The sequence below is a fragment of the Alligator mississippiensis genome, chromosome 5 (genome assembly GCF_030867095.1).
Source record: "Alligator mississippiensis isolate rAllMis1 chromosome 5, rAllMis1, whole genome shotgun sequence".
NCBI classification, from domain to species: Eukaryota; Metazoa; Chordata; order Crocodylia; family Alligatoridae; genus Alligator; species Alligator mississippiensis.
In genome coordinates, this window is record NC_081828.1 from 154,742,616 (window position 1) to 154,768,556 (window position 25,941).

At 40.6% G+C, this 25,941-nt stretch overlaps 1 protein-coding gene across 4 annotated transcripts in view; it reads right to left on the reverse strand.

The window, feature by feature from the left end:
- Nucleotides 1-25,941, reverse strand: part of CREB5 (cAMP responsive element binding protein 5) — a 379,878-nt gene that overhangs the window by 73,284 nt on the left and 280,653 nt on the right. For all 4 annotated transcript variants that reach the window (XM_006276942.3, XM_019498044.2, XM_006276944.3 and 1 more), the window contains 2 exons: nucleotides 23,440-23,566; nucleotides 21,379-21,489 (listed from right to left, as the gene is read on the reverse strand). In XM_006276942.3, coding sequence (XP_006277004.1) covers nucleotides 21,379-21,489; nucleotides 23,440-23,566 — 238 coding nt within the window. The remainder of the gene's footprint in view (nucleotides 1-21,378; nucleotides 21,490-23,439; nucleotides 23,567-25,941) is intronic.

A 25,941-nucleotide genomic window follows, 5' to 3' on the forward strand; every position in this document is an offset into this window, starting at 1 on the left:
TGGGTACAAACTACTCAGGAAGGACAGGGAGGGAAGGGATGAGTTGCGCTTTATATAAAAGAGCTGTATGATTGCTCAGAGCTCCAGCATGAAACTGGAGATAGGTTTGTTGAAAGTCTCTAGGTTAGGGTCAGAGGGGAGAACAACAAGGGTGATGTTGTGGTGGATGTCTGTTAGAGATGGCCAGATCAGGAGGACAAAGTAGATGAGGTTTTCTTCAAACAGCTAGTGGTAGTTTCCAAATCACAGGCCCTGGTTTTCAAGATAGGCTTCAATCAGCCTGACATCTGCTGGGAGGGCAATACAGTAACGCACAGGCAATCTAGGAAGTTTTTGGAGAGGGCTGGGGACAGCTTCCTGATGCAGGTGTTGGAAGAGGCCAACTAGGAGCTGTGCCCTTCTTGACCCACTGCTCACAAACAGGGAAGAATTGGGGGGAAGGTGGAAGTGGATGACAACTTGGGCAACAATAACCACAAGATGATTGAGTTCAGGATCCTGAGGGAGGAAGAAATGAGAACAGGAGAGTAAGCACCCTGGACTTCAAAAAAGCAAACTTCAACTGATTCAGGGAACTGATGGGTGGAATCCCCTGGGAGGCCAGCCTGAGAGAGAAAGGAGCCCTGGAGAGTTGGCTATACTTTAAAGAAACCTTATTGAAGGCACAGGAATGAACCATAACAATGCACAGGAAAATTATGCCAAGTATGGCAGAAGACCAGCTTGGCTTAGCAGGGAACTCTTCAGTGAGCTAACACACAAAAAGTAGCTTACAAGAAATGGAAACTTGGACAAATGACTAGGGAGGAGTATAAGAGTATTGCTTGGGCATGCAGGGATGAAATCAGGAAGGCCAAAGTGCAGCTGGAGTTGCAGCTAGGGTTTCTACAAGTACATCAGCAACAAGAGGCAGATCAGGGTAAGTGTGGCTCCCTTACTGAATGGGGGAGGTAACCTAGTGACAGCTGATGCAGAAAAGGCTGGATGTAATATATTTTGATTTTAGCAAGGCTTTTGATGAGGTTTCCCACAACATTCTCACAAGCAAGCTAAGGAAATACAGGTTGGATGGATGGATTATAATGTGGATAGAAAAATGGCTGGATTGTCGGGCACAAAGAGTAGTAATCAATGGCTCAATGTCTAGCTGGCTGCTGGTATCAAGTGGCGTGCCCCTAGGGTTGGTTTTGTTCAATATCTTCATTACTGACCTGGAAGATGGGCTGGAGTGCACCCTTAGCAAGTCGGCAGATCATGCCGAGTTAGGGGGAGTAGTAGGTATCCTGGAGGGTAGAGCTAGGATTCAGAGAGACCTCAACATATTAAAGGATTGGAGCAAAAGAAATCTCATGGGCTGTGTGTCCAGACGAGTATGGCCATGCAGTATGTGGCAATCCTGGGGTCAAAAAAACTGGGGTCACAATTAAAAAGTGGGGAGGTGATCCTGGGGTCACAATTAAAAAGCAAGGAGGTGCATGCAGATACAGCACACACTGCCCAAAACGTGGCCAGCCAGAGCCATGTTCCCACTGCCAGCCAGGCTTCAAGTGGCAGGATTGCTGCTGCTGCAGCCCCAGGAGGCCCCCGGGATCCCAGATAAGCTGCTGGGGTGGGCCCAGTGCTGACCCCAGCTTCCTCTACCCCACCCAGGGTAACCTACCATATGCCAGAGGGTGCGTGGCACAGATATTCCCTGGGGACAACTAGCAGCAGCACAAGGTATGCCACAGCTTTTTATCCCTGGGAAAACAAACATCCATGCTTATGAGGATGTGGCCCTGAGGTTCAATAAGAAAAAGTGCAAAATCCTGCTCTTTTTGTCTGAAAAAGAGAAGACTGAGAGGGGATTTAATAGTAGCCTTCAACTACTTGGTGGTTTCAAAGAGGATGGAGCTAGATTGTTTTTAGTGATAGCAGATGACAAAACAAGGAGCAATGGTCTCAAGCTGCAGCAAGGGAAGTTAGATATTAACTTAACTAGAAGTTAGATAGGTTAGATATTAAGAAAAACTTACTCATGAGGAGTGTAGTGAAGCACTGGAACAGGTTATTCAGAAAAGTTGTGGAATCTCCATCCCTGGAATTTGTTAAAACCAGATTAGACAAAGCCTTGGCTGGGATTATATAGTTGGGGCTGATCCTGTTTTGAGCAGGGGGTTGGACTAGATGACTTCCTGAGGTCACTTTTATCCCTAATTTTCTATGATTCTATGCGAGTGTTACTAATTCTTTTCTATATTGTGAAGTGACAAATATATTTAGCGAAGCTGCACTATTTCTTTTAAGTGTTAGAAACAGAAGAAGTTTAACTGTTGGATAATTTTAGAGCGCATGCAACTGAAAGCCTGTCTTTTCATACCAAGCATGGCATTGACAATAGAAGTGATCATCATAATACATTACTGCTGTTAAGAAGTACTAAGTTTTTAGTATACCACAGTGAATGGTGCCTTGTAGACACTATTGACAAAGACCTGAGATAGTCAATAGATAGATAGTTGAGATAGTCAAAAAATGAGAAAGAGAGAGAGGAAAAAAATGCACAGTTGAAAGAGTACTAATTTACCATGCTGGCCTCTTGTGGCCAAATCCATCCTTGGTAAAACTTCATTGACACCAGTAGAGTTATGCCAGGGACTTCAGTTTATTTATTTCAGTTTATTTTACAAAATGAAAACTCTGTGTGCTTTCCTTACAGTTCTAGTTCTAGTATTAGAGAGACACAGTTAGCTGTGTTAGTCTGAAGGTGGGCAGAAGACAGGGCAGAAGGGCGCCTCATAGACTAACTCATTCAGAGAAGCATGAGCTTTTTTAGACTACAGACTACTTCATCAGATGCTATGAATGAATTTACAGAAGTGCCCTCTCCTTTCCTCCCCCTTTCCCTATCCTTTGTATTCAGATGACCTTATTCCTTTCTTCTTAGGACCCCTGCTCTCTGCAAATCCATTCATAGCATCTGATGAAGTAGGCTGTATCCTATGAAAGCTCATGCGTTTTTGAACAAATTGGCCTATAAGGTGCCACACTGCCTTGCTGTCTAGTATGAGATAAGCTATCATAGAGATATTTTATAATCAGGCTTAACAAAAGTCTTTTATGGATACAGAGGTGTAGGTTGTAGCTGTATTGGTCTAAGGACATAAGCAGACAATGTTCTTTGGGTAAATCTGATATCTTTTATTAGACCAGCTCAAATAGTTGGAAAAATTCTTCCTAGCAAGCTTTTGGGCACAAACACCCTTCGTTAGGCTGAGGATACATTTTAAGGATACATTGTTTTCAAGCTGAAAACACAGACTTTCAAAGCTGTACTCTTCACTTTGGGCTGGGTTGCTTTATAGGGGTGTGCAAAGTAGGCCATATTCGATTCGGATTCGGATTCAGCTCGATTTGGGGGACAGTGATTTGCTTCATTGATATGGATCACTGTCCCGATTCAATTCTGATTCAGAGAAACAGCAATTTGGCCATAGACGCTAGGGGTGTGTGAAGTGGGCCCTATTTGATTCAGATTCGGTCCGAATCAGGGACAGTGATTCAATTAATTGATGTGGATCACTGTCCCTGATTCGATTCGGCCGAATCCGAACCTGAAGATTCGATGCTGATTCAGAGAATCAGCGATTCGGACACAGACACAACTTTAAAAGTTTTTTCTACTTCAAGTTGGTACTTCAAGGTACCAATGCAGCTTGTGAATGCTGTGATGCTGGGGCACATGGAGCATCCCACAGGAGTGCAGGGAGGCCCTCCACATGCTTGGTGGCCAACCCAAAAGTGGATTGCAAGTACTTCTGGTCCACTTTCGGGTCTGCCGGGGAGCACGTGGGGGACCCGCTCTGTGCTCCCTGGCTTGATGATTGGCCATGGGGGAACCCTGGGTGCCCTCCCCAGACCCAGGAGGCACCAGTCACTGAACCGCACTCCACGGCAGACACAGATGTGGACCAGAAATGCTTCTGGTCCACTTCTGGGTCTGCTGCCGAGTGCGCTAGGGAGCCCCCATGCTCCTGTGGGACACTCCATGTACCCCAGCATTGCAGCATTCACAAGCCTCCTGCTACCTAGAGGTATGTAGAAAAAACATTTAAAGCTGTGTCTATGTCTGAATCTCTGAATCTTTCTGAATCGATTCAGAGGGTTCCGATTCAATTCAGAGAGATTCAAGGGTCCTCTGATTTGATTTGGATTAGGAGATTCAGCCAACAAATTGGGCCAAAACTCCATTGAATCGAATCAGGGACTGAAGCTTTGCGCAGCCCTAATAGATACAGCTTTAAATGTTTTTTCTACATACCTCAGGGTACCAGGCATGGCTCATAAACGTGGAGATGGTAGGGCTAATGGAGCATCCCACAGGACCACAGGGGGGCCCCCCTTGTGCTCCGTGGCAGATCCGCCCCCACCCCCTCCCAGCTCAGTGATCAGCTGTGGGGGGACCCCAGGTGCCCACCCAGACTCAGGAGGCACCAGTCACTGATCTGGGGGGCAGGGCGGGTGCCCTATGCACTCCACGGTGGACCCGGAAGTGCTTCTGGTCCACTTCCAGGTCCACCACTGAGCGTGCTGGGGACCCCCCCCCCGTGCTCCCATGGGACGCTCCATCCGCCCCACCATCTCAGTGTTCATGAGTCACCTGGTACTTTGACATATGTAGAAAAAACATATAAAGCTGTGTCTATGTCCGAATCGTTGAATCTCTCTGATTTGATCTGGATTCAGAGATTCAGATGCCAAATTGGGCCGAATCTCCACCAAACAGAATCAGTGACCGAAGCTTTGCACAGCCCTATTGCTTTATAGGAGTGAAATTACCCCTGCCTTCCCACCCAAGAGGAGGCTGCATTTCAGAATTAGAAATGATCCCTATAAATAATCTGTAAACCAGTTAATAATGGCTATCTTGTGCTTTGTGATCTTTGGGTAAAAGATGGTATTTAAAAGTCAATTTTTATAGCTAATATCACACCTCATTCCTTGCATCTGGGGTGTATTTATGGGGTGCAACATAACTTCTTGTTTAAATTATGGACCTGTGATTGTGCTTTTATCCTGCAGGCTATGTCCACAAGAGCAGGGGCCTGTGTTTTCAGGAGCACAAACAGTAGCAGCACAGATTTGTGCTGCTACTTTGTGCTGCAGTGCACCCCCTTGCTCATACTTTTTGCATGAGTGCATCCCCCTGCAGTGCACCCTTTTGATCATTCATGTGCTGCAGGGGGACTGTCTGGGGCAAGGGCTAGCCACCAGAACAGGGCTAGCCAGCAGACAGCCCCTATGCTGAGGCACTCTGTGCCCCAGCCAACTGGGGATCAGCGCATGGAGACAGGGGAGCAGCCAAACCAGGGCTGCCTATCTGTGCACGCTGCAGAGCCCCCATGTTGAGGCACCCTGCACCCCAGTCAGCCATTTCCCAGCTGGCTGGGGTGCAGGGTGCCTCAAGGTGGGGGAGCAAGCAGCTTTGTCTCCGCATGCCTTAGCACGAGGGATCTGGTGTGGAGCTCCTGCATTAAGGCACATAGAACCCCCATCTTGAGCCACAGTGTGCCCCAGCCAACAGCTGAGCTGCTGGCTAGAGTGCAGTGTGCCTTGAGATGGGGGAGCAGGCAGCCCAGGGAGCTCAGGGGTTTGTGGTGCCACAAACTGCAAGTGCCTGCATGTCTGGATCCAGCCATAGAGTAAAAAGCAGGTGTTATCCTCATAGTCACATACAAAATCATTAGTTCATACAGAAAAAACTTGACTTAGAACCTCTCCAAAGCTATTCTATGTACACTAATTTTAGGGAGTTCAAAGGCAGAATGCTAGGCATGCTATTATAATCAAGGATGCAACAATGGAAATCCCCATAATTTGAAAGAAGAGGCTCACTGAGAATATGTACATGACTGCAGTATCTGACATTTTCTAGCCTTCAAGATACAACACTCAGTTTGACTTTAAAAGGCTTGGTGGAGGTTGGTCATTCGCTCAAGCTTGACAGTCTCATAAATCCAAGTAACTGTGCAGCCCAGCACAGGGTTGGGCTTTTTTCTAAGATGAGAACACATCTGAAACAACACACTTAGACACTATGGTATTATTTACTTACTGTAAAGCCAAGGAGATCGGGTAGCTGCCTCAGAAATTATCTCAATTATTTGATAGTGTAGTATATTATAAGAAAGTCAGGGAGGGTACAATAAATTATGAAGCAATGAGGAAAAAAATAAAGATAACACTTCTAAAAAAAAAGGAGCGAAGGAAAATGAATCAGGCAAGTGTTTGGAAATCAGTTGCTAAAACTGTTTTATAAACTAGCTTTAAAATCTCTTAATAGCATTAGCTTACCTTCTGTTATGTCTGAAGAAATATATATGAACCAATAACATTCTCATGAGATTTCATTACTGAAAAGCCTCATTAGAAAAGGCATTAAAATACTAATTACCTCATAAACTATTTAGCTGTGTACCCAACGGGATAGTACTTACTAGTGCTCAAGCTCTTCATAGATCCAGCGAATCAATTAATGCTTATTACAACTAGAAAGAGTATGCAGACTGTAGTGTGCAGGAGAAATAAATAAGTCAGAGGTTAGCTAAGAAAGTGACTTGGTTGTAATAGAGCCCTTCTTTGTAACACAACTGTTGTCTGCTACAATTTAATTTTAATCAGCCTTTTTGGTCCTTCTGGTAATGTGATTCTTCCTGTCTCAAGAGTCTCAACTATTGCTATTCCTTCTTTAGGTACATAATTTATTATGAGAGACACATCAAATGGCATGTGGGATTAAAGTGGACAGTGGGGTATTCACCAAGCCCATGCTATTGTCACATTTTTTGAGTTTAACAGGAGAGTTTTTCTTTAAGGAAAGGAAGTAGAAAATGGAAACACAGTGTGTAAGTTTCTTTACATTTGTTCATGGAAATGAGTGAAAAAGAGGCCTGAAGGTGAATGAAGATCTGACTCAGAAAATCCAATGTACAATGTGAAACTTCCAATAGTGGAAGTTAAGTTTGGAAGCTAATATTGTAAAAAGGTACATCCTTTTCCATTGCCAAAGTGCTGTGAAAGAAAACTATGGTGCAAAAAGAGTGATGATTGGGCCTTCTTAGATAGATAGATAGATAGATAGATAGATAGATAGATAGATAGATAGATAGATAGATAGATAGATAGATAGATGCTAGGGTCAGAAGGGACCTCAATAGATCATCGAGTCCGACCCCCTGCATAGGCAGGAAAGAGTGCTGGGTCTAGATGACCCCAGCCAGATGCTTATCCAACCTCCTCTTGAAGACCCCCAGGGTAGGGGAGAGCACCACCTCCCTTGGGAGCCCATTCCAGACCTTGGCCACTCTAACTGTGAAGAAGTTCTTCCTAATGTCCAGTCTAAATCTGCTCTCTGCTACCTTGTGGCCATTATTTCTTGTAACCCCCGGGGGTGCCTTGGTGAATAAAACCTCACCAATTCCCTTCTGTGCCCCCGTGATGAACTTATAGGCAGCCACAAGGCCGCCTCTCAACCTTCTGTTGCGGAGGCTGAAGAGGTCCAGGTGCCCTAGTCTCTCCTCATAGGGCTTGGTCTGCAAGCCCTTAACCATACGAGTGGCCCTTCTCTGGACCCTCTCCAGGTTATCCACACCCCTCTTGAAGTGTGGCGCCCAAAACTGCATGCAGTATTCCAACTGCGGTCTGACCAGCGCTCGATAGAGGGGAAGTATCACCTCCTTGGATCTGTTTGTTATGCATCTGCTGATGCACGATAAAGTGCCATTAGCTTTTCTGATGGCTTCGTCACACTGCCGACTCATGTTCATCTTGGAGTCCGCTAGGACTCCAAGATCCCTTTCCGCTTCCGTTCCACCAAGCAGGTCATTCCCTAGGCAGTAGGTATGCTGGATATTTTTCCTCCCTAGGTGCAGGACTTTGCATTTCTCCTTGTTGAATTGCATTCTGTTGTTTTCCGCCCACATGTCCAACCTGTCCAGGTCTGCTTATAGTTGTTCCCTGCCCTCCGGGAACAATATTTTCTATGAAATATTCTCCATGAATATATATAGAGAAGCTATAAAATTCTATATCATATTTTTAGAACTGTAATACAAAGATACAATAACTTTAAAACATGCCCAGGGAAATATTTAATCTGTGATAAAAATTCTAACAACAGGGCTTGAGATAATAGAGGTTTGGGTTGTATCAATAGATTTGGGGTCAAATCCCTGTCACTTGTACCTATTTGATCCCTTCACATTCATGGGGATTAAAAGATCTGACTGACCTTGTGACCAGTCATGTTCTAGAAAATGATTCATGTGCAGAATCATGCTTTGTGTGGCTCTCACTACAGGAGTAGGTAAGCTAAGGAAATGTCATGGAAGTGAGAACAGTACAGACTCAAGGCTATAAGAGAGTGTGCTAGAGTTGGAAGAAGATACATTCCAGTAGAGATGCTGGAGCAAATGTATAGGCTGAAGTAAATGACCAAGGCCAGGCTTCACAGGTGTTCCATATCTGTGTTTCCTTTCCTCTGAATATCCATAGAGTTACTCTATAAAAAGGATTTGACTTGGGCTTTGTGAAGGACATTAGATTAGCCTTAAATTTCCTGAGATTAATGCAATGATGTCCTGACCTTCCCAATATCATAAAGAAACATTTTGTTTTTATATTTTTAATTTTAAAATGGAACAATATACCTGGTGTTATTGGGAGTCCCAATATTCCAAATTTCAGCATGGAAGCAGAAATTTTCCTGTATGAATTCTCTCTGCTGATGTATATATCTACAAGTTATTTGCATAATCCCTAAATTCCTTTGGGAATCTTTTATTCAACTACCTAATGCAAGCAGATCAAGCTTCTTGTCAAACGAATCCACCACTAACACCATTTATAAGATAGACAATTCACTGTAAATTGGTACAGCAGAACAAATTTCCCATTGTTGAGATCAATAGAAGTCATCACTGATAGATGTTAATAAATGAGTTTTGGGTAATATGCAAGGCTTTTCAGTTATTTATTGATCCTCCATATTTTAAAGTATTTCAGGAGATTTAAATACTTTCTTAACAAAAGATAAATTAATGCACAGATAAATAGATTGATATAAAAGAAGCTAGACAGGCAAAGTTAAGATGTGTTTATACAGATTTAGAATCTGTTGTAAAAACACAAGCAATGAATATGGCTGGAAAAGAAGAAAAATAAGAAGGTAGACACTGACAGACTTTATTTAACAAATACAATTCTTTAAATTATCAATTTTTTAAATCTCAGAACTATATCCTCTGTTTCAATTATGGATTGAGAACTCATAGTTTTTATACACCTCCACCCATTAAGCTAAGGCTTTTGTGGGAGTTTCTGGGATTCCTAAGAAAGAATGTTCATTTTAGTTATGAAACGAGATAAACATATTTGTTGCAGGAACCCAAATGTGCTCTCATTCTCCTATCAGTACTACACCCGAAAACAACTATAAACACGCATCAAACCTGGAGCAAATCAAGAAATAACCAGCATCTCTGCTCTTTCTATCATCTTGGTGCCAAGAACAAAGATCATTCTTAATCTTCCTAAATGATGTGTGCATCTCCATTAATAGTGGGAGAACCTAGGTTTAACCTCTCAGCAAACATTTATGCTGAACCACAAACAGTACATAAAGCAGGCTGTCATCTGAACCAGTAATGATGCTAGGTATTTTGGAAAAAAAATGTGAGAAGTTGGCACAGAGTAGCTAATGTCATATTTCTGTATATAGTGGTGTTCTGTCAGAAGCCAGACATATTAAAAATATTTATATAATTTAAAATAATTTGTACAGGTCTAGTAAAGTCTATTTTAGGCTTTAGACTTTAATACATATTTAAACATTTGTTAGATCCCATTGGGCCCTGTGTATAACCTTGGCACCTGAGGGCAGTACTGAGGATATGCCATTACTAAACTTTTCATATTAGCATGAGTGTGAACTGAAATACCATAATAAAAATATAACAATATTTCTTGCAAACTTGAAAAGCAGCACTGGGCTTTATATGTATTTCCAGATGGAGAACTAAAAATATACTTTATGTTTACATATATGCTCAGAGGCGGCTTTTAGTCTAATTTAAACATTCCAATATAATATGGCTTAAATTTAACAGCCTGAATTATCCACAGGTTTAAAGAAAAACCTGGCAAGTCTTGGCTCTGAGTCATTAGAAGCAGGTACATACACCTCTTACTGACCTGAAACAAAGGAAGCAAATTCTCCATGATTGTTCAATATAATAGATGAATTATACACATTTTAGGAGATTTTCCTTGGTGTTACATAAAATAATTTATCTTTTAAAGATTATATAATAAATGCACATATAAAATAACGCTTAAAAATGGTAGTCATATACAGTCATAAGTCATACAAGAGAAGATGGTAAAATGTTGATGTATGACAAGACAAAGGAACCACGTACTGAAATCTAAGTAAAATTACAACATCAAAAATAGGGGGGGGAAATCAATGTTGGACACGCCTAACATTTATTACAACCAATAAAAAGATGGTGGGGAGGAAAAATATTCTCTGATCTCCTAAATGGACAGTGTGGGGTTAAAAGGCATCAGCCAAGACCCTGCACGAGGGTCCTCCCTGCCCACCCAGGATGGCAGCAATGGCTGCGTGGGCAGTGAGGCTGTGGGTAAGAGCCATGGGTGATGGGAGACGTGCATGGGAATAAGGCAGTCACCACCCTCCTCATTGGAGGGCCAGGAGGCATGTGTGTGTATGTGTTATAAATACAAAACAAACAGAAAAAGGTTTTTTATGTCAGTAGTTTAAAATGCCTTGCACTATTATTAAATACCAGTTATTGGATTGGCATTGGTTGATATGGTTGGTTAATCATCGGCTATCGACATTGGTCAAGAAATTCTTTATTGGTGCACCCCTAATTTTTAAAATATTCCTGATCTATATCCATAATACTACCTCAGATTATTAAAACTGGAGAAATGTAAAAGTCTAAGGCTCCTGGCACACGTTCATTTAAAGGCACACTAGGATCCCATCACCAGTCCCAACAATTGCACCTCCTGACACGACACATGTAAATGACAGGAAGTGCAATTTTGGGATTGAGGAATCTAGCTGTGCTATTTCTATTTGGGGGAGCTTGTGATCATGATCGCAAAACAGACAGATGCCAATGTATATTTTCAGCCTCAGTCCCCTGCCCTGGAAACACTTGCATATCTATCTTTATTGTTTCACCATATATATAAATATATATAGGTAATATGTATATGGCGAGACAATAAAGATAGATATGCAAGTGTTTCCAGGGCAGGGAACGCAGGCTATCTAAGACATTTAAAATTACCTCCTTGGTAACTAGTTGAATATAAAAAAGATATGTATCAGGGTGTTGGTTGTAGCCATGTTGGCCTAAAAGACAGGCAGACAAGGGTAAATGTGCTATCTTTTATTAGACCAACTGAATAGCTGTAAAAATTATTCTTTACAAGCTTTTGTGCACAAACACCCTTCTTCAGGCATAAGGAGACTCTTCTGGTGTTTGTGTACTCTCTTGGGTATATATGTAGGCATATGTCTGTCTCGTGAGACAATAGATGCGCACAGAATGAGGCATCAGCATATATTCCCTATATGCATGCATATTAGTTTCATGTATGCTATTGAAAGCAATTACAGTTACATTGGGAAACATCTAGGATAGTTTCTAAATACTCATCTTGTAACCATATCAGTGGGATATACTTTCATTCTTTATTTTTACACTTATTACGTTTTCCTTCATCTAAGCTTGGCCCCAAATTGTTGTGTTAAAGATGAACTTTCATACAATTGATGGGCAGTAGAAGTGATTCCATGAATTGTACTTTTCAATCCACTGGAAACACTTTAAATAACAAATGACAACCTGCACCACTGCATTGTTGCTTCAGGAATACTACTGAAACTGAGTAGACACTTACTGAAACTGAGAAATCAGAATCTGTTTTCATTTTTCAAACTGGGCATGCAAAAAAAATTGATGTGTTAATTGTAGAATAAATGGCAAGGGTGCTACATGTGCATCCAATACACACACACACACACTTATATGTACATGTATATAAATGTATACATATAAATATTAGGGCTGTGCGAAACTTCAGGTGGCGATTCAATTCGGAGGAGATTTGGCCTAATTTGGTGGCTGAATCTCTGAATCTGAATCGAATCAGGGGACCAATATAAAGGTCTGCATCAATTCCAAGCTCTCCAAATCTTTGGCAAAGATTTGGAGAGCTTTCATGAGTTGGGCAGTCCCTGGTGGCTGCAGCAGGGAGCTGCAGCCACTCTGAGTTGGTAAGTGCTAGGGGTGGGGGAAGGGCGGCTGGGGAAGGGGGGAGGGGACCATGGGGGGACTCCTGCCAGCCCCCCTGACCCCTGCCCACTCCCCCAACCCCACCATGGGTGCCCCTGCCCACCCCAGCTCACTGGGGGAGCGAGGGGGAGTTTGGGGGCTTGTGCAGAGCCCCTCATGCAGCATGGGGCAGTGGGGATCAACCCCTGCCTAGCAGCACCTGCTGAGTCGGGGCTTTTTTTTTCCCCCCCAAGTGCTTGGAGCTAGGGTGGGTGGGGCAGCCATTGCTGGGCTGGGAGAGGGGCAGGGGATGGGCCTGGCCTGGCTGATTCAGAGATTCGGCCAAATCGAATCAGGACAGTGATTCAAATCACCGAATCGAATCATTGTCCCCCAAACTGACTGAATCTGAAGTGAATGCTAGCCACCTCATACAGGCCTAATAAATATATATTATATAATTTATATATAATATATTATAATATAATGATTATATATTAATATTATATAATATATAAATGTATACATATAAATATACATGTATATGTACATACACACGTATATTTTTTTATATATATATATATATATATATATATATATATATATAAAAAAAATAAACACACATTTATATGTATGTATATATAGATATGTGTGTGTGTGTGTGTGTGTGTGTGTGCATGCACGCGCATGTGCGTACATACATATATATATATATATATATATATATATATATATATGAAAGAAATGTACATGCCTGAGGAAAAACAGAATCTGACTTTGTTAACCATTATTCCTAAAGGTCATAGGGCCATTCAGTAAGTACTTCTTAGTACACTAGACATATCCTTTACTGTTCGTAATCAGAATTAAAGAGGCATCTTGCCGCTTGGACTGACTAAGACACATTTTAGCTACCAGCTAGGAATACAAGCCATCAGCTTATCACTTGAAGTAATTAGAAGACATGTAACCTATAAAGATTTTATTTCCCAGCATGTTAATAAAACATCCCTGATAAAGATGAGAGAAGCTGTTGACTGGAATCTTCTGAGCTGTGCTTTAACCCATATTGAAGTTATGTTAACCCATACTGAAGTTCATAACCCCTATGAAATAAGCTGTTGTAAAACTAGGATACATAATACAAAGGATATAACTAACTAAACTGTATCATTATAGTCTGTCTGCAGTGCACAGCTGAAAAGGTTATTCATGGACTTTCATACGCTATCAGCTCAGATAAACATTTAATAGGCCAATAATTTGCTAGTAAAAACAGCAAGTATAGCAAAATAAAGTTAGATAAGCAAGTGTTTCCTGGGCAGGGGTCCCAGGCTCTATAAGCCATTTAAAATTACCTCCTGGATAACTAGCTAAATGTAAATAAGAAACGTTTTACTAATTAATATCTTGAAGACAGTGTATCCCCCTATAACTGCTAAAAAATATTACTGTCCGTATTTTAAAGAATCAAATAGATGAGAGATACAAATACATGAATGTCTCTTCAAACATAACAGCTTAATTTTGCAATTCATTCTGCAGAATTGCTTTCCAGTCCTGGTTTGGTTTTGGTTAAAACTATTTGAAAAAAAAGTGATATCAAACAAAAGGAAAGGAATATGCAGCACAAGGAAACCCAGTCTTACAAGACTTCCATCATTTGGAATGACAGAGACATTATAAAAATCAGTTAAACTCTGTAAATCCTGTCATTTTGTACTAAAATCTCATGAAAGTAGTTCATGTTATTTCACTGCCTTTAATTTAAGTCACACCTTAACCTTCTTTTGGCTTTGAATAGAAACCTGAAGATAAACTTACTCTGGAACTAGATGTCTAAAACAGTGGGGACCAACCTCTTGGCAGGAGTGTCACACCCGCACTTTCTCCAAACACGACTGGGCAAGGGAAGGAAATCCATCTGCTGCTCTGCTTTCTGTTTCCTGCCCTGTGCCTCCTGCCCCTTCCCTGACCTGCTGCGTGCCACACACAGAGCCTGCCAGTGCCACTTGTGGCATGCATGCCATAGTTGGCCACCGTCGGTGTAAATGGTTTCCTAGATTTTGTATGATCTATCCATGACTTTTGTATGGTTAGTTATAGCAACTGTAAGTAAATTAAGCTCTAAGAGGAGTGGGATGATTTAACAGAAATAACCTTGAGGTAGAAGTCAAAAACTCATGTGTTCTCATCTCAGCTCTGTCACTGACAAGTGGTTTGACCTTTAGGAAGTCACTTCTCTTCCTCGATTTTTTCAACTGTAAAACTGTAATAGTATTTACTGAAGATGAATATTATCAAGATTATAAAAACAATTAGTGGCTAATACCTTCACTGTGCCTTGAAAATGCCTGCGAACTGTATATTGTGCAGAAAAACATTTTTTGAATAGCTTTTTGTGGAGAGAATGTGCTTGATAAGCCTGATAAGTTTCCTCCGTGGGTAAAACCTGTAGCTGCTGATGCATTAAATGTACTCCCCCACCTCTAAGAGGATTTATGTTGTGATTAGACATACTGTACATCTCAAGCAAATGCCAGACAGCCCAAAATGCAAAACAACTTCCATTATGTTGGAAAGTGAAAGCTGTACAAATTCCAAGCAAAACCCTCAATTATATCTATTTGAGGAATGTTGTGTTACTTCCCCATAGCACAGCTTTTTTTTATAATTTCCATTTTTCCTGGCTTTGCTGCCATAAGGAGCTGCTTTTATTTTCACTGGTTCTCACAAGCAAGTTTACATGAACAGAAGAGTTCAAAACTAGACTACTGACACTATGAGTACAGCTCTATTCAATCCAAGTCTTTCAAACTTTAGAACAAACCCCCCCCCAAACCAAAACAAACAAACAAACAAACAAAAAAATAAGATCCAGCAGCTCTTGTGTTTGGTTTGCTGATAATTCAAGAGAGCAAATACTGGGATTTTATTTCACTTATTGCTATGGTTGCAAAACCAGAGTTGACACTGGAGGAAAATGGAGAAAGAGAAACATATCTATGAAGACAGTAAATCCTATGAGAAAACAAACAGTAGTGGAAAGACAGAAAAGAAAGCAGGAAGTTAGTTGGTATTGGGGCAGAGAGAGGCAATTACAATACCCAACTGAATGAATGGAAGCAGCCTAATAACAATCCAAGTTCTTTTAGTGAAATAATACTGATAAGATCACTGGGGATAAAGTGACACAAAGTAAAAAAAATGCTAGGAATCATTACAACTCATGGCAGCTACAAGAAAGGCAATTTGTACACACTTGGTACAGGTTTCCCTTGCTTTATGCAAGTTCTGTACGTGTGAATTTGCTCTTATGCGATGACCCTTTTTATACGAAAAATTCATAGATGTTTGGGACAAAAGGGACCTCAGCTGATCATTGAGTCTGACCCCCTGCCCAGGGCAGGAAAGAGTGCTGGGGTCAGATGACCCCCGCCAGGTGCATGTCCATCTCCTCTTAAAGACCCCCAAGATAGGGGAGGGCACCACCTCCCTTGGAAGCCTTTCATATGGCAACCCTTACCATAAATAAGTTCTTCCTGATGTCTAACCTAAATCCACTCTCCGTCAGTTTGTGGTCATTGTTCCTAGTTACTCCAAGGGGTGCCCTGATAAACAGAGCATCTCCTATTCCTTGTGCCCCCCATGATGAATTTGTAGGCAGACACAAGATTGCCTCTCAGTCTTCTCTTGCGGAGGCTGAAGAGATCCAGGGCCTTGTTATATGCAAAGTAAAGGCACTCTTATGTGATCAGTGTGGTGGAAGCCTGCAGTCAGTTGCTTTGTGTGGTGCATTGCGGGAGTGACACTATAGGTGGAGGAAGAAAAAATTATCTTGTGGGGGCTGAGCAGGGTGGTGGTGCCTGGTCTGGGCTGCAGCAACGGCCCCTGCAGCCCGGCCCAGTGCCCCAGGAGCTGTGAGCCATGAAGCTGTTTGGCAGCAGCACCCATGACTGCTTCTCAGGGCAGCTTGTGCCCGTGCTTCTGGAGCTGCAGCTGTGCTTGTATGTACTGTCTGCTCTTGGTGAGTACCAAAATTGTCTTGTAAAAGTGGTAGAAATGGGTCTGGGGGTCAGTACAGTCGAGTTCTTGGAACATATCCTTATTTGTTACATTGTAAAATGGGTTCTCTTTATGCAAATTTGAGTTATGTGCAATTTTCCAGGAACACATGTATAGCATAAAGTGAGGGAAAACTGTATAAGTGAGATCACATGCTCAGCACGTATTCAGTTTTCTACAACTAAACAAGCTGTCTTCTCCATTCCATTTTTGGAGCCACTCTGGGTTTAAGAAGAATTAGGTTCTACTGAGTTTAGTACCATAATAGTACCATAGTACTACTATGGTAGTACTAGCATGCCACCATAATAGTACCATAGTACTTGTAGGCATGATGGGTACATGGTTTTGTTACACTAAACAATTCAAAATGTCCTTAGCTTTACCAGTAATATTACCACCTCATTGCACTGTAAGAAATATGGTACTATCTAAAAGGCAAGACTATTGAATTTTGTCTACAATATTTTTTTCACCTTTCAGCAGTAGCTACAATGCCTCAAATGAGTTAAGAACAGCAGAAAAAAAAAAATCAAGCTTTTTCCAGAAGTCTGCACTTTGGGCCACTGTAACTAACGAAGCTAAAAGTGGGGACTGTATTTGACTGTGGAAGGCTCAAGAGGATATTTAGAAAGCCAGCTTACCATTAATAATTTTCCCCTTCCTTATGGACTTACTCCTTCTGTGGATAGAAACTGCCACACAGTTTTTTCCTGTCATTACTATTTGGCTTACTACTGCTCCAAGAGCACAAACCCTAGCACATAACTCCATGTATGCACAGCTTGATGAAAAAAGGGTAGTGAACTGTTGCTAGGAGGAAGCACTGCAGAAACACAAAGGCTACATTTTAATTATATGTTGTAAACCTAGAGAAAAGTTTACCAATGTAAATAATATAATAATGAAATAATTTCAAATATGTTGTAATAAATAATTTATCAAGTTTAGATGAACTTGCACTTTCCAGTTAGGCTGTTCTGATGATCAACTTATTCTTGATCTTTACTTCAATTCTAGCATGATTTCTAATATTATAGCCATGACTACTGCAAAAAGATTAGTGCTTTCAACCATTTGAAAGCTGGTGGTCCAAGTTTTCACAATATATATATGCAATTAATTTCACTAAAAAAATTATTGTGATAGCAGCTCTTTAAATTAGGTTAGAATTGTGAACTCTTGTATATCTGATTCTGGTACAGCAAATACTCTTCATTTTTGGCACTGATGGTTAACAACATATCAGACTGGAGCTAAGAAAATGTTTGAACATGAATGTCTCTAAAGTAGCAAGTCCACCTAGCTGTAGCGCGATATGCGAACAGATAACAATGTGATTACAAATGCAGGGTCAAGCATTCAAAGCCCATCAAATGTTATCATATACAACAATATGCTAATATGCTTGACACATTATTTTACTCGTCTTTAGTTATATTTTTCTTCTAATTATCTAGTTGTATTAATCAGTGCTTGCTGATTTTGTTTGTTTTTGGGGGAGAGCATGAAGGCTTCAGTCTCAGGACTCTAAATCAATATTGCTTTCTTGTTAGATTTAGAGATTCATTTATTCATTAGCTATGGCAGTTTTAGAGCATTATGTGATACGCTGAATGAAAGACATACCATAACATAAATTGCAAATTGTTGTACTACATTAAATCAATTCTAACATATTAGCTACAGTAGATTAATATTTCAATCAGTATAGTTTAACCTACAGATTTTTTTTTAAAAGCTAATAACTTTGGTCAGAAAGTTTTGCTTCTACAAACTGCAGAAAGATAAAACTATTTAAAAAATATGCATTTGTTCCCCATGCTTTCAAACAATGATTTTGAACTGGTCACTAGGATGAAGTTTTTAGGAAGTTTTGCCTTTTCTGCTGAAAAGCCTATGTATGTGATATGCACAGATAAATTATTTATTAACATTTATTTTACAGGAGCAAGGAAGGTCATTGGATAATTATAACTATAGTAAGGGCCAAATCCTTTTTGCAGTATCCACTGAAGCCATGGGCATGAAGTCAAGCAAGGATTTGGCTTGCTCTAAAGAGATGCCTACAGTGGGATTTACATGGCACTGTTGAAAGAAGTAAACATTCCTGTCAGTTCAGAAAGAATAGTAATCCTCCTGCCATTGACTTCAGAGGCAAATGGATCAGGCCAAAAGTCTCTAGGACTTCTCCGGTTACCAAAAGCTGCGTGTTTGACTTTTGTGTAGTGCCTGATATGTATATACCTCACAGTGCACAGCCAGCTAAACAACACATATGCAGAGATGGGTATCACTGATAATAGCATTAATAGGTTTTGCAAACATCTGAAACTCATTCCTAACGAAGGAATCAGTTTCATGCCCTCATCTTCCACCGATTTCAACTTGCTGGAGGTGCTCAACACTTCATACAATTAAGACGTTGCATAAGGGGAAAATTGTGATGTTTACTAACAGACAGTGTAACAATAAAAAAAGACGATGCAGATTTTAAATCAATTAACTTAGTTTCAAGGAATATTTTCTTTCTGTATACTTCCTCAGTCTTCTTCCTTTTTGGGTTAATGAAAGTGGTTGTTATGCTATATGGACACTTAATCATGGATTAATTATATACAGCTTTTAATACAAATCTACTATAAAGCAATATGTACAATATTTACAAAAAACACATTTTTTAAAAAAGGAAGGCCTGGGAACTATAAATGGTGCCTCTATTCTAGGCTAATATATGTGCAGCTTCTCTTCATAAAGCCCCTACAGAAGCAAGGAGAGGAGGCATCAAGAATAGTTTGTTCAGTGGGGAGGGGGGTTTGTACCACATCCTAGCTGCAAACAGATTCCAGGATAAAATTGATTTAATCCTTAAAACCATGTCCGTTATCCTGGCATAAATCCTAAAAATGTTTCCCAGACAAAAGATAGTAACGGTTACAAAGTTTATCCCAGGATATAGCAAAGTACATCTGTACAGTTATCCCAGGATAGCATCACTGAATCAAAGGCACAAAAGCAGCATGGCATTCAGTTGCTCAATAAACCCTGATTAGAAGGGTGATGTGTGGATTTACCAATGCTGGGATATTTTTCTGGGATAAACAGAGACACAACTTATCCGGGTATAAATATAACATCTGTTCCTAGCCCTTGAAACCAATATCAACCTTAGTCTGAAAGAGCAATACCTTTATATATCAGAGTCAAGGACAAAAAAACCTTATCCATATTAATAACTAATTTGCTTTCAAGTGTAGATATTAAAGGGCAGAATTTACACCACGTATACCCATAATTTATTTTTCTTTTTAAGTAACCTAATAGTTCCAGTAAAAAAACGACAGGGTGGGGGAGTTTGGGAGAGCTGAACACTGCAGAACCATTAGTCCCCCCAAGTGGATGCCAAATTTGGATTTATTCAGCCAAGAAGTATTTGGTTTGGCTTGGCATTACTTGGCTTATAAAAACATTTGCCCATTCCAAAAAGCATTAACAAGCTCTGCTGCAGATGCTGTTGCCATTTGGCATGTCACTGTTGCTGTGTGGCACAGCAGAGAGAGAGAGACCTCTTGACCACAGATTTTGCTTGGCTGATGTAGCCAACGTTTTTGGCTACATCTGCTCTCCTCGCCAACTGGCTGTATGCTTACAGAGTGTGGTTTTAAACAGAGTGTTAACAAAGCGTAGGTTAACAGCCTAATCCAAACTAGTAGTGAGGGAAAGGTGTGACCTATCAGGTCTATGGAAAAAGCATAACCTAATGTATTTTCTGGCTTTATAATGTACAGACAGTGTTTGTAGCATATGTTGTGCCTGTTGACAAGCAAACATTTTCCTTTCCCTTGGGATGGATGACAGTTTTAAAAATAGGCCCTGTATCAGCTGTATAAGCAAGAAAATACAAGCATGTGATGGCATAACACACATTGCATTTTGTAGGGCAGATTTTCCTCTTACTTTAAACAGAAACCTAATCAGTTACAGTTTCCTCTTACTTACAAGGAAATCTAATAAATTACAGAAAGTCAGATTAAATGACTTTTAAGGAATGCACTGGTATAATTCCATTGACTTCACTGAGATCAATCCTGGTTTACACTACGGTGAAGGAAGAATCAGTATTAAGGTATTTTGAAAAGAAAACACACAAATTTAACCTAAAAGCCTGTGACTGTGCATTTACAGTTACCATCACACAACTCAATCACATTTCAGTTATAATGCAAAAATACACTGATGAACATCACCATATTAGATCTGTATGTTTCTATGAATGTGTGCAAGGTGTGGGGATTTATATATTCACTTTTGATGTGAGCTATTGTTTGTGCACACAGATCCTCTGCCTAGTATAGAGAAGTTTGATCTCACAAATAACTTCATAAATGTTCCTCTTTCCTTTACAATTGAAATGTATTTTTGTTAAAACTATGACATTTTGTCAACTGCACTAACTATGCTGCACTCAAAAAAATAGTCCTGGTTTTCCAAGCATAGTTCAGTCTGTGCTTCCAACACTGTTCTCTGACATCAGCTCCACATGGCATGTGCCATCTGGAAAAAATCAGATCCTGTGCACACTCCTCCCAGGCACCTTTTATTCCAGCAATTGTTTACCTACAACTTTTTTTAACCCAAGTTACCATTTGCAGCTATCATTACAGAACAAGCCAGACCATTGCTGACGTTCCACTAATCTGCACCAAAATTCCCATTAAACTTTGTAAGGATCAGATGGCCTACTTTTTTAAAATTCAATTTGATTTCCCCCAGAGTCAATGGAGATTGGTGACATCTGAAAGTGCATGAGCTTAATTGACATATGTATCTGAGTCCCAATTTACAGCAGCAGGGTAAAATCACATGATGCATGATTAAGAATGAGGTAAGCAATGCCTGGCTACTGCTTGGTAAAAAAAAAAAAAAAGCAGAAAAACAGATTTCACAATTAGCTCCTTACCATTTTGGCTTCTGAATGCATTGGAGGGACTTGGGGTGAAGCACATGGATTATTGAGGTTTGGACCTTGCATCCCCATTATATTGGAGTTCATTGACATCTGTCGCTCCATCTTCAAAGAGAAGAAGAAAGAAAGGAATTAACACAAAAAAGCCTAAAGATATTATCATGAACATATGTTCAGTTTCTCTTTAAATGGACACAGCTTTATTTCTTTGAGTCTTCACTAAAACAAACTGTTTCGTGAATTGCTTGTGTGTGTATTGTCAGAATCCATCCTGCAAAATCTGAGTCAGTTAAAAAAGACTTTCTACAAAACAAACATATCAGCCACCCAGGTTTTAGCTTTTTGTAATGATTTTTCCCCCTTTAATATAACAACACTCTGAGTTAAGTGGTTCTAAAAGCACTGCTGTATAAAATTGTGGCTTCTGCTGTCACTGTAGCTGAACTGAGCTTGTTTCAAACATAAATACAAATGCATGATCTAGAGTTCATGGAAAATTAGTTTGGGATTTTTTTATTTTTTTTCTTACTGAGACTGCTCAAGTTAGGAGCATTTCCTATATGCTCTAGGTCTCTTTGGTGAAGCTTTCATGCATGATTATTGCGGCAAAATAAAACAACAAGCCCTAGCAACCCTTTAGAAGTTTCCTTTTACGAACTTTCCTTTCCTAATGTCACCTTAACAAATTTAGAAGATAACTAGAAATGATAAAAAAAATTACTGATTAAAAGTGTTTCATGATAATGTTTTTTCTGAAGAGATATGCCATAGGTGCTTTATTATTTATCTGATGATCCAGATTCACACCTGTGGATGAAGAGGGTACCATTTGAAATCCCTGATTCAGGGTCAGATTGGTACTAAAAATGGATATTCATTCTATTTGGGAATCAGACAAGGAAAGGTGTGTAGCAGAGACCACTTCTTGGTATGTGGCTGGCTAACTTTCAGTTTAGGAAGACACCCATTATGGACAGAGGCCCAATCTGGGTAAATCAAGCCCATTGTTCTCTTCTTCTACCACTAGGGCGCTTCCAGACAATCATGCATGTACAGTATGCAGCACCACAGACCTGTCTGCGCTGCAGCACGTCACACATGCCACACATGCAGGTGTTCCCCACGGTGCTAATTTGCAAAATGGGGGTTTTATTGATGCCAGTAGACCAGCCGCTCCAGCCCACCTGGGGCAACATGCCACATGCCAGAGCACATGTGTATGGGCGTTCCCCAGGGACAAGCAGCAGGGGCACATATTGTGCCACTGCTGTTTGTCCCCAGGGAAACACTCATGCCAGCCTTAGAAGCAGATCAAATAGCACCCTTTCTTTCCAAGAGGTGGAGAGACATACTTCATTTTAGGGATAATATAAACATTAACAAGGGGCTTTTTTCCTTATGCTCATTGGCAGCGAAAACCTTGTCTTATATTCTAATGAATATAATAATCTCTTTCATTGAGAATATGCAAGTAAATGCAGTACTGTGAAAAGCAGCATCTAACAAAGTACTGCATACCTCCTAGAAGATGGTAACTGTTCCCATCTTCCAGTAAGTCAATGGAAACTGATGGTGAGCAACAATCCTTCAGGTCTGGGTTTTAATTTAGTGAAAATGAATAATTTAGTGAAAAAGAGTGAATTGCAATTCTTCACATTGACTGACCACATCCCAGCGTGAAAGATCACACTGCAATAACGCATGCATTTTTCCATTAAGCAACTGATTCTGACTTAATACTTATACAACTCCATTGTGCCCAGTGGAAATACTCTTGATGTAAATGAAGTAAGTTAGATTACTATCAGGGCCAGACACCCTAAGCACAAAAAGGGTTTGGATCTAGTCTCACATAAACTGAGGTTAATGGAGTTACACCAATTTTACTTTAAACTCGGTAAAGTAGCTCTTCATTTGAATCAGTTTATTTAAGCTCAAAATTAGATAAAAATCTGAATTCACTCTTTTGAGTCAATACATTTTCACCTTTTAGAATTCAATAGATTCTTTTCCTCTGATAATACCTCATATAGTATTAAAACTTGTATAACTTACTGGCATTAGTACTGCAGAAGATCCAGGCATGGTGGGATTGGGCAGGGTTCCAGGCATAGAGGCAGGCATAGGCTGTCTTTGTCTGTTATGTAGGTGCAGTAGTGAAGACAGAGAACCTGGGACAGGCCTAGGAGAAAAAGAGAAAATGCTGTCACTGCCTATGGAGACTAAATCAGTGTACTGTATTATCACAGACAACTAAGGACAACTACGTAGAGCGAGGAAACAATGTGTGCCACTGACCAAAAATCTGTATACGAGAAAGTATTAAAGTAACAATAAAAAAGGCAATCTGGTTTCTTTTTTTTTTTTTTTTTGCGCTTTGTATTAAATACGGGTTTATTTCCTGAGAAGCATCTTACTAAGGTTCTATGCTCAATGCATTGTTGTAAGTTTTACACTCAGACAATATTTTGTGATAGTTAAGTAGATCATCACAGCCAACTAACATGCTAAATAAATGTAGAAATCTTGTCAGCTGCAAGTTATTTTATACTGAACATTTTTAACTGTCATACACACAAACAAAAAACTTCTAAAGCTATAGTCCTAATTTACATGCCATTCTGCCACTCACAGCAAGCAAAATGGCAAAAGTTAGAAGGAAACCTAATAAGTTACAGAGAGGCAGATTAAATGACTTTTAAGGAATGTAAAAATGGTAGAATGACTTAATGCTGGCAAAAGGGGTTAAAGGGATTTAGAAGGGTTTTTACAACTAGATCTGGGGGGAAAAAAGCCTAGAGAGAAAACAGACCCATTAACAGATGAGAAGGCTCAAGAAACAAATGGATTCAAAAATAGTTTGGGTTACTCTTTAATAATGCACTTTAAGAAAAAAAATATCTGGACATTCAAAATAATCACTTAAAAATACGTAGACAACAAATAGAAAAAAAATCAAACAGTGCAAATCATATATTATTATGAGTTTTAGGAAAATTAATTAAGCTTCTCAGCTATGTCTAAGAGGTCACAGCAAAGTTTTGAGTTGCTTGAAGTTTTCTGAAAAGAAAATGTAGTGTTAATTTTCAAAACCCAGGAAAAACAGCCATCCAGTGGACAATAAATAAGACCAGTGCAATTATGGATGGCAGAGAGAGATTCACAAACCACTAGGCACATGCAGTATCACATTTAAGTCACTGACAAATAAATACTGATAATACTACTGGAAAGAACAATCAGAAAAGGATGTCAATAATTAGTTGATAGGACTGATTGATAGTTTAGTAAGCAACCTTTATGGGGTAAGAAGAGTCTACAGATATTTGAAGCATATAAATATCAAAGATGTTATTCAAACCTAGCAGATGCATACTCTGCTTTAATAAAGGGTTCACAGCCAGCCACCAGATCTCCCATAGGGTACGAATAAGTATTTGCTTACTTTAAGCCAGCCAAACCTAAACTAGGAATGGCAAGTGCAGATGAATGCAGGGGGAGCTGGTTGGTCTGTGTGAAGGGGGAAAATGGGTCCATGGGGGCAGGAGTGGGGGTTGCCCGGTCCAGAGGTAGAGGGGGCACTAAAAATAACCGAGGTAGAGTTGGGGAGGGTAGGAATAGCACAACCCCGGGCTGGGGAAAGTGGCTGGGTTTTCTTATGCGTAGAGGTGTGCTGTGAATGTGTATAGGCATTTACTAGACCAGGTTAACCCATTTTTAGATTGGGTAAACCAAGGTTGATCTAAACTTAGTTCATCTCCTGAGATGAACTAACTTTAGATTGGGCACATGCTTTTCAGTGTATTTTAAAGCTTGTGAACACCCCTTCATGCCTGGGCATTTAGATTGACTTAACCAAGTTTAGGTCAATCTAACTGTAAAGCTTGTAGGTACCCATAGGCTGTATTTGTACTACTTGTGAGAGAGCAGAAAGATGAGTAGTGCCTGTCTTCTTTAATGTATGAATTTTCTCCAGTGCCTAATGCAGCTTCCCCTGCCTCACTGGGCATCTACACATGCAATTAATGTTCATTTAAAATTCAGGTTCAATTTTCTGTGAAGAAAATTCAGGTTCATTTAAGCACTCCCAGGCACACATCCACTCATGTGCTTCTGCTGGGAGCAAATTTGCTCTCAATGGGAGCAGTTCAGTCCAGGGCTGCTCCTGTCCCCCTGCCCTGATCTGCCCCCCCTGCAGCAGCCAGGGGGAACCCCAGGATCCGCAGGGTTCCAGCCCCAACCTAGCTGGGGCAGGGGGGTCAGGCCTGGGCTCCAAGAAGCTGGGGGCAGCTGTCCAGCAGTGGGAAACAGCTCCAAGCCATGCAGAGCATGAGATTGCAGCCTGGCTCAGCAGCACCGGCTTGAGGTGATGACCCATGCCCAATTATGGGGGTGAGCAGTGCCAGGAATAGGGAGGAGCCATGGGGAGAGGGAAGCAGCTGTGGGAGATGCACAGAGAAGCAGCACCAGTCCTTAGCATCGCTTCCCCCTTGTGTTTCCTTTCCCAGACCCCGGCATCTCCCCCCTGGTCCCAGCACTGCTCAGCTCCTGGCCCCC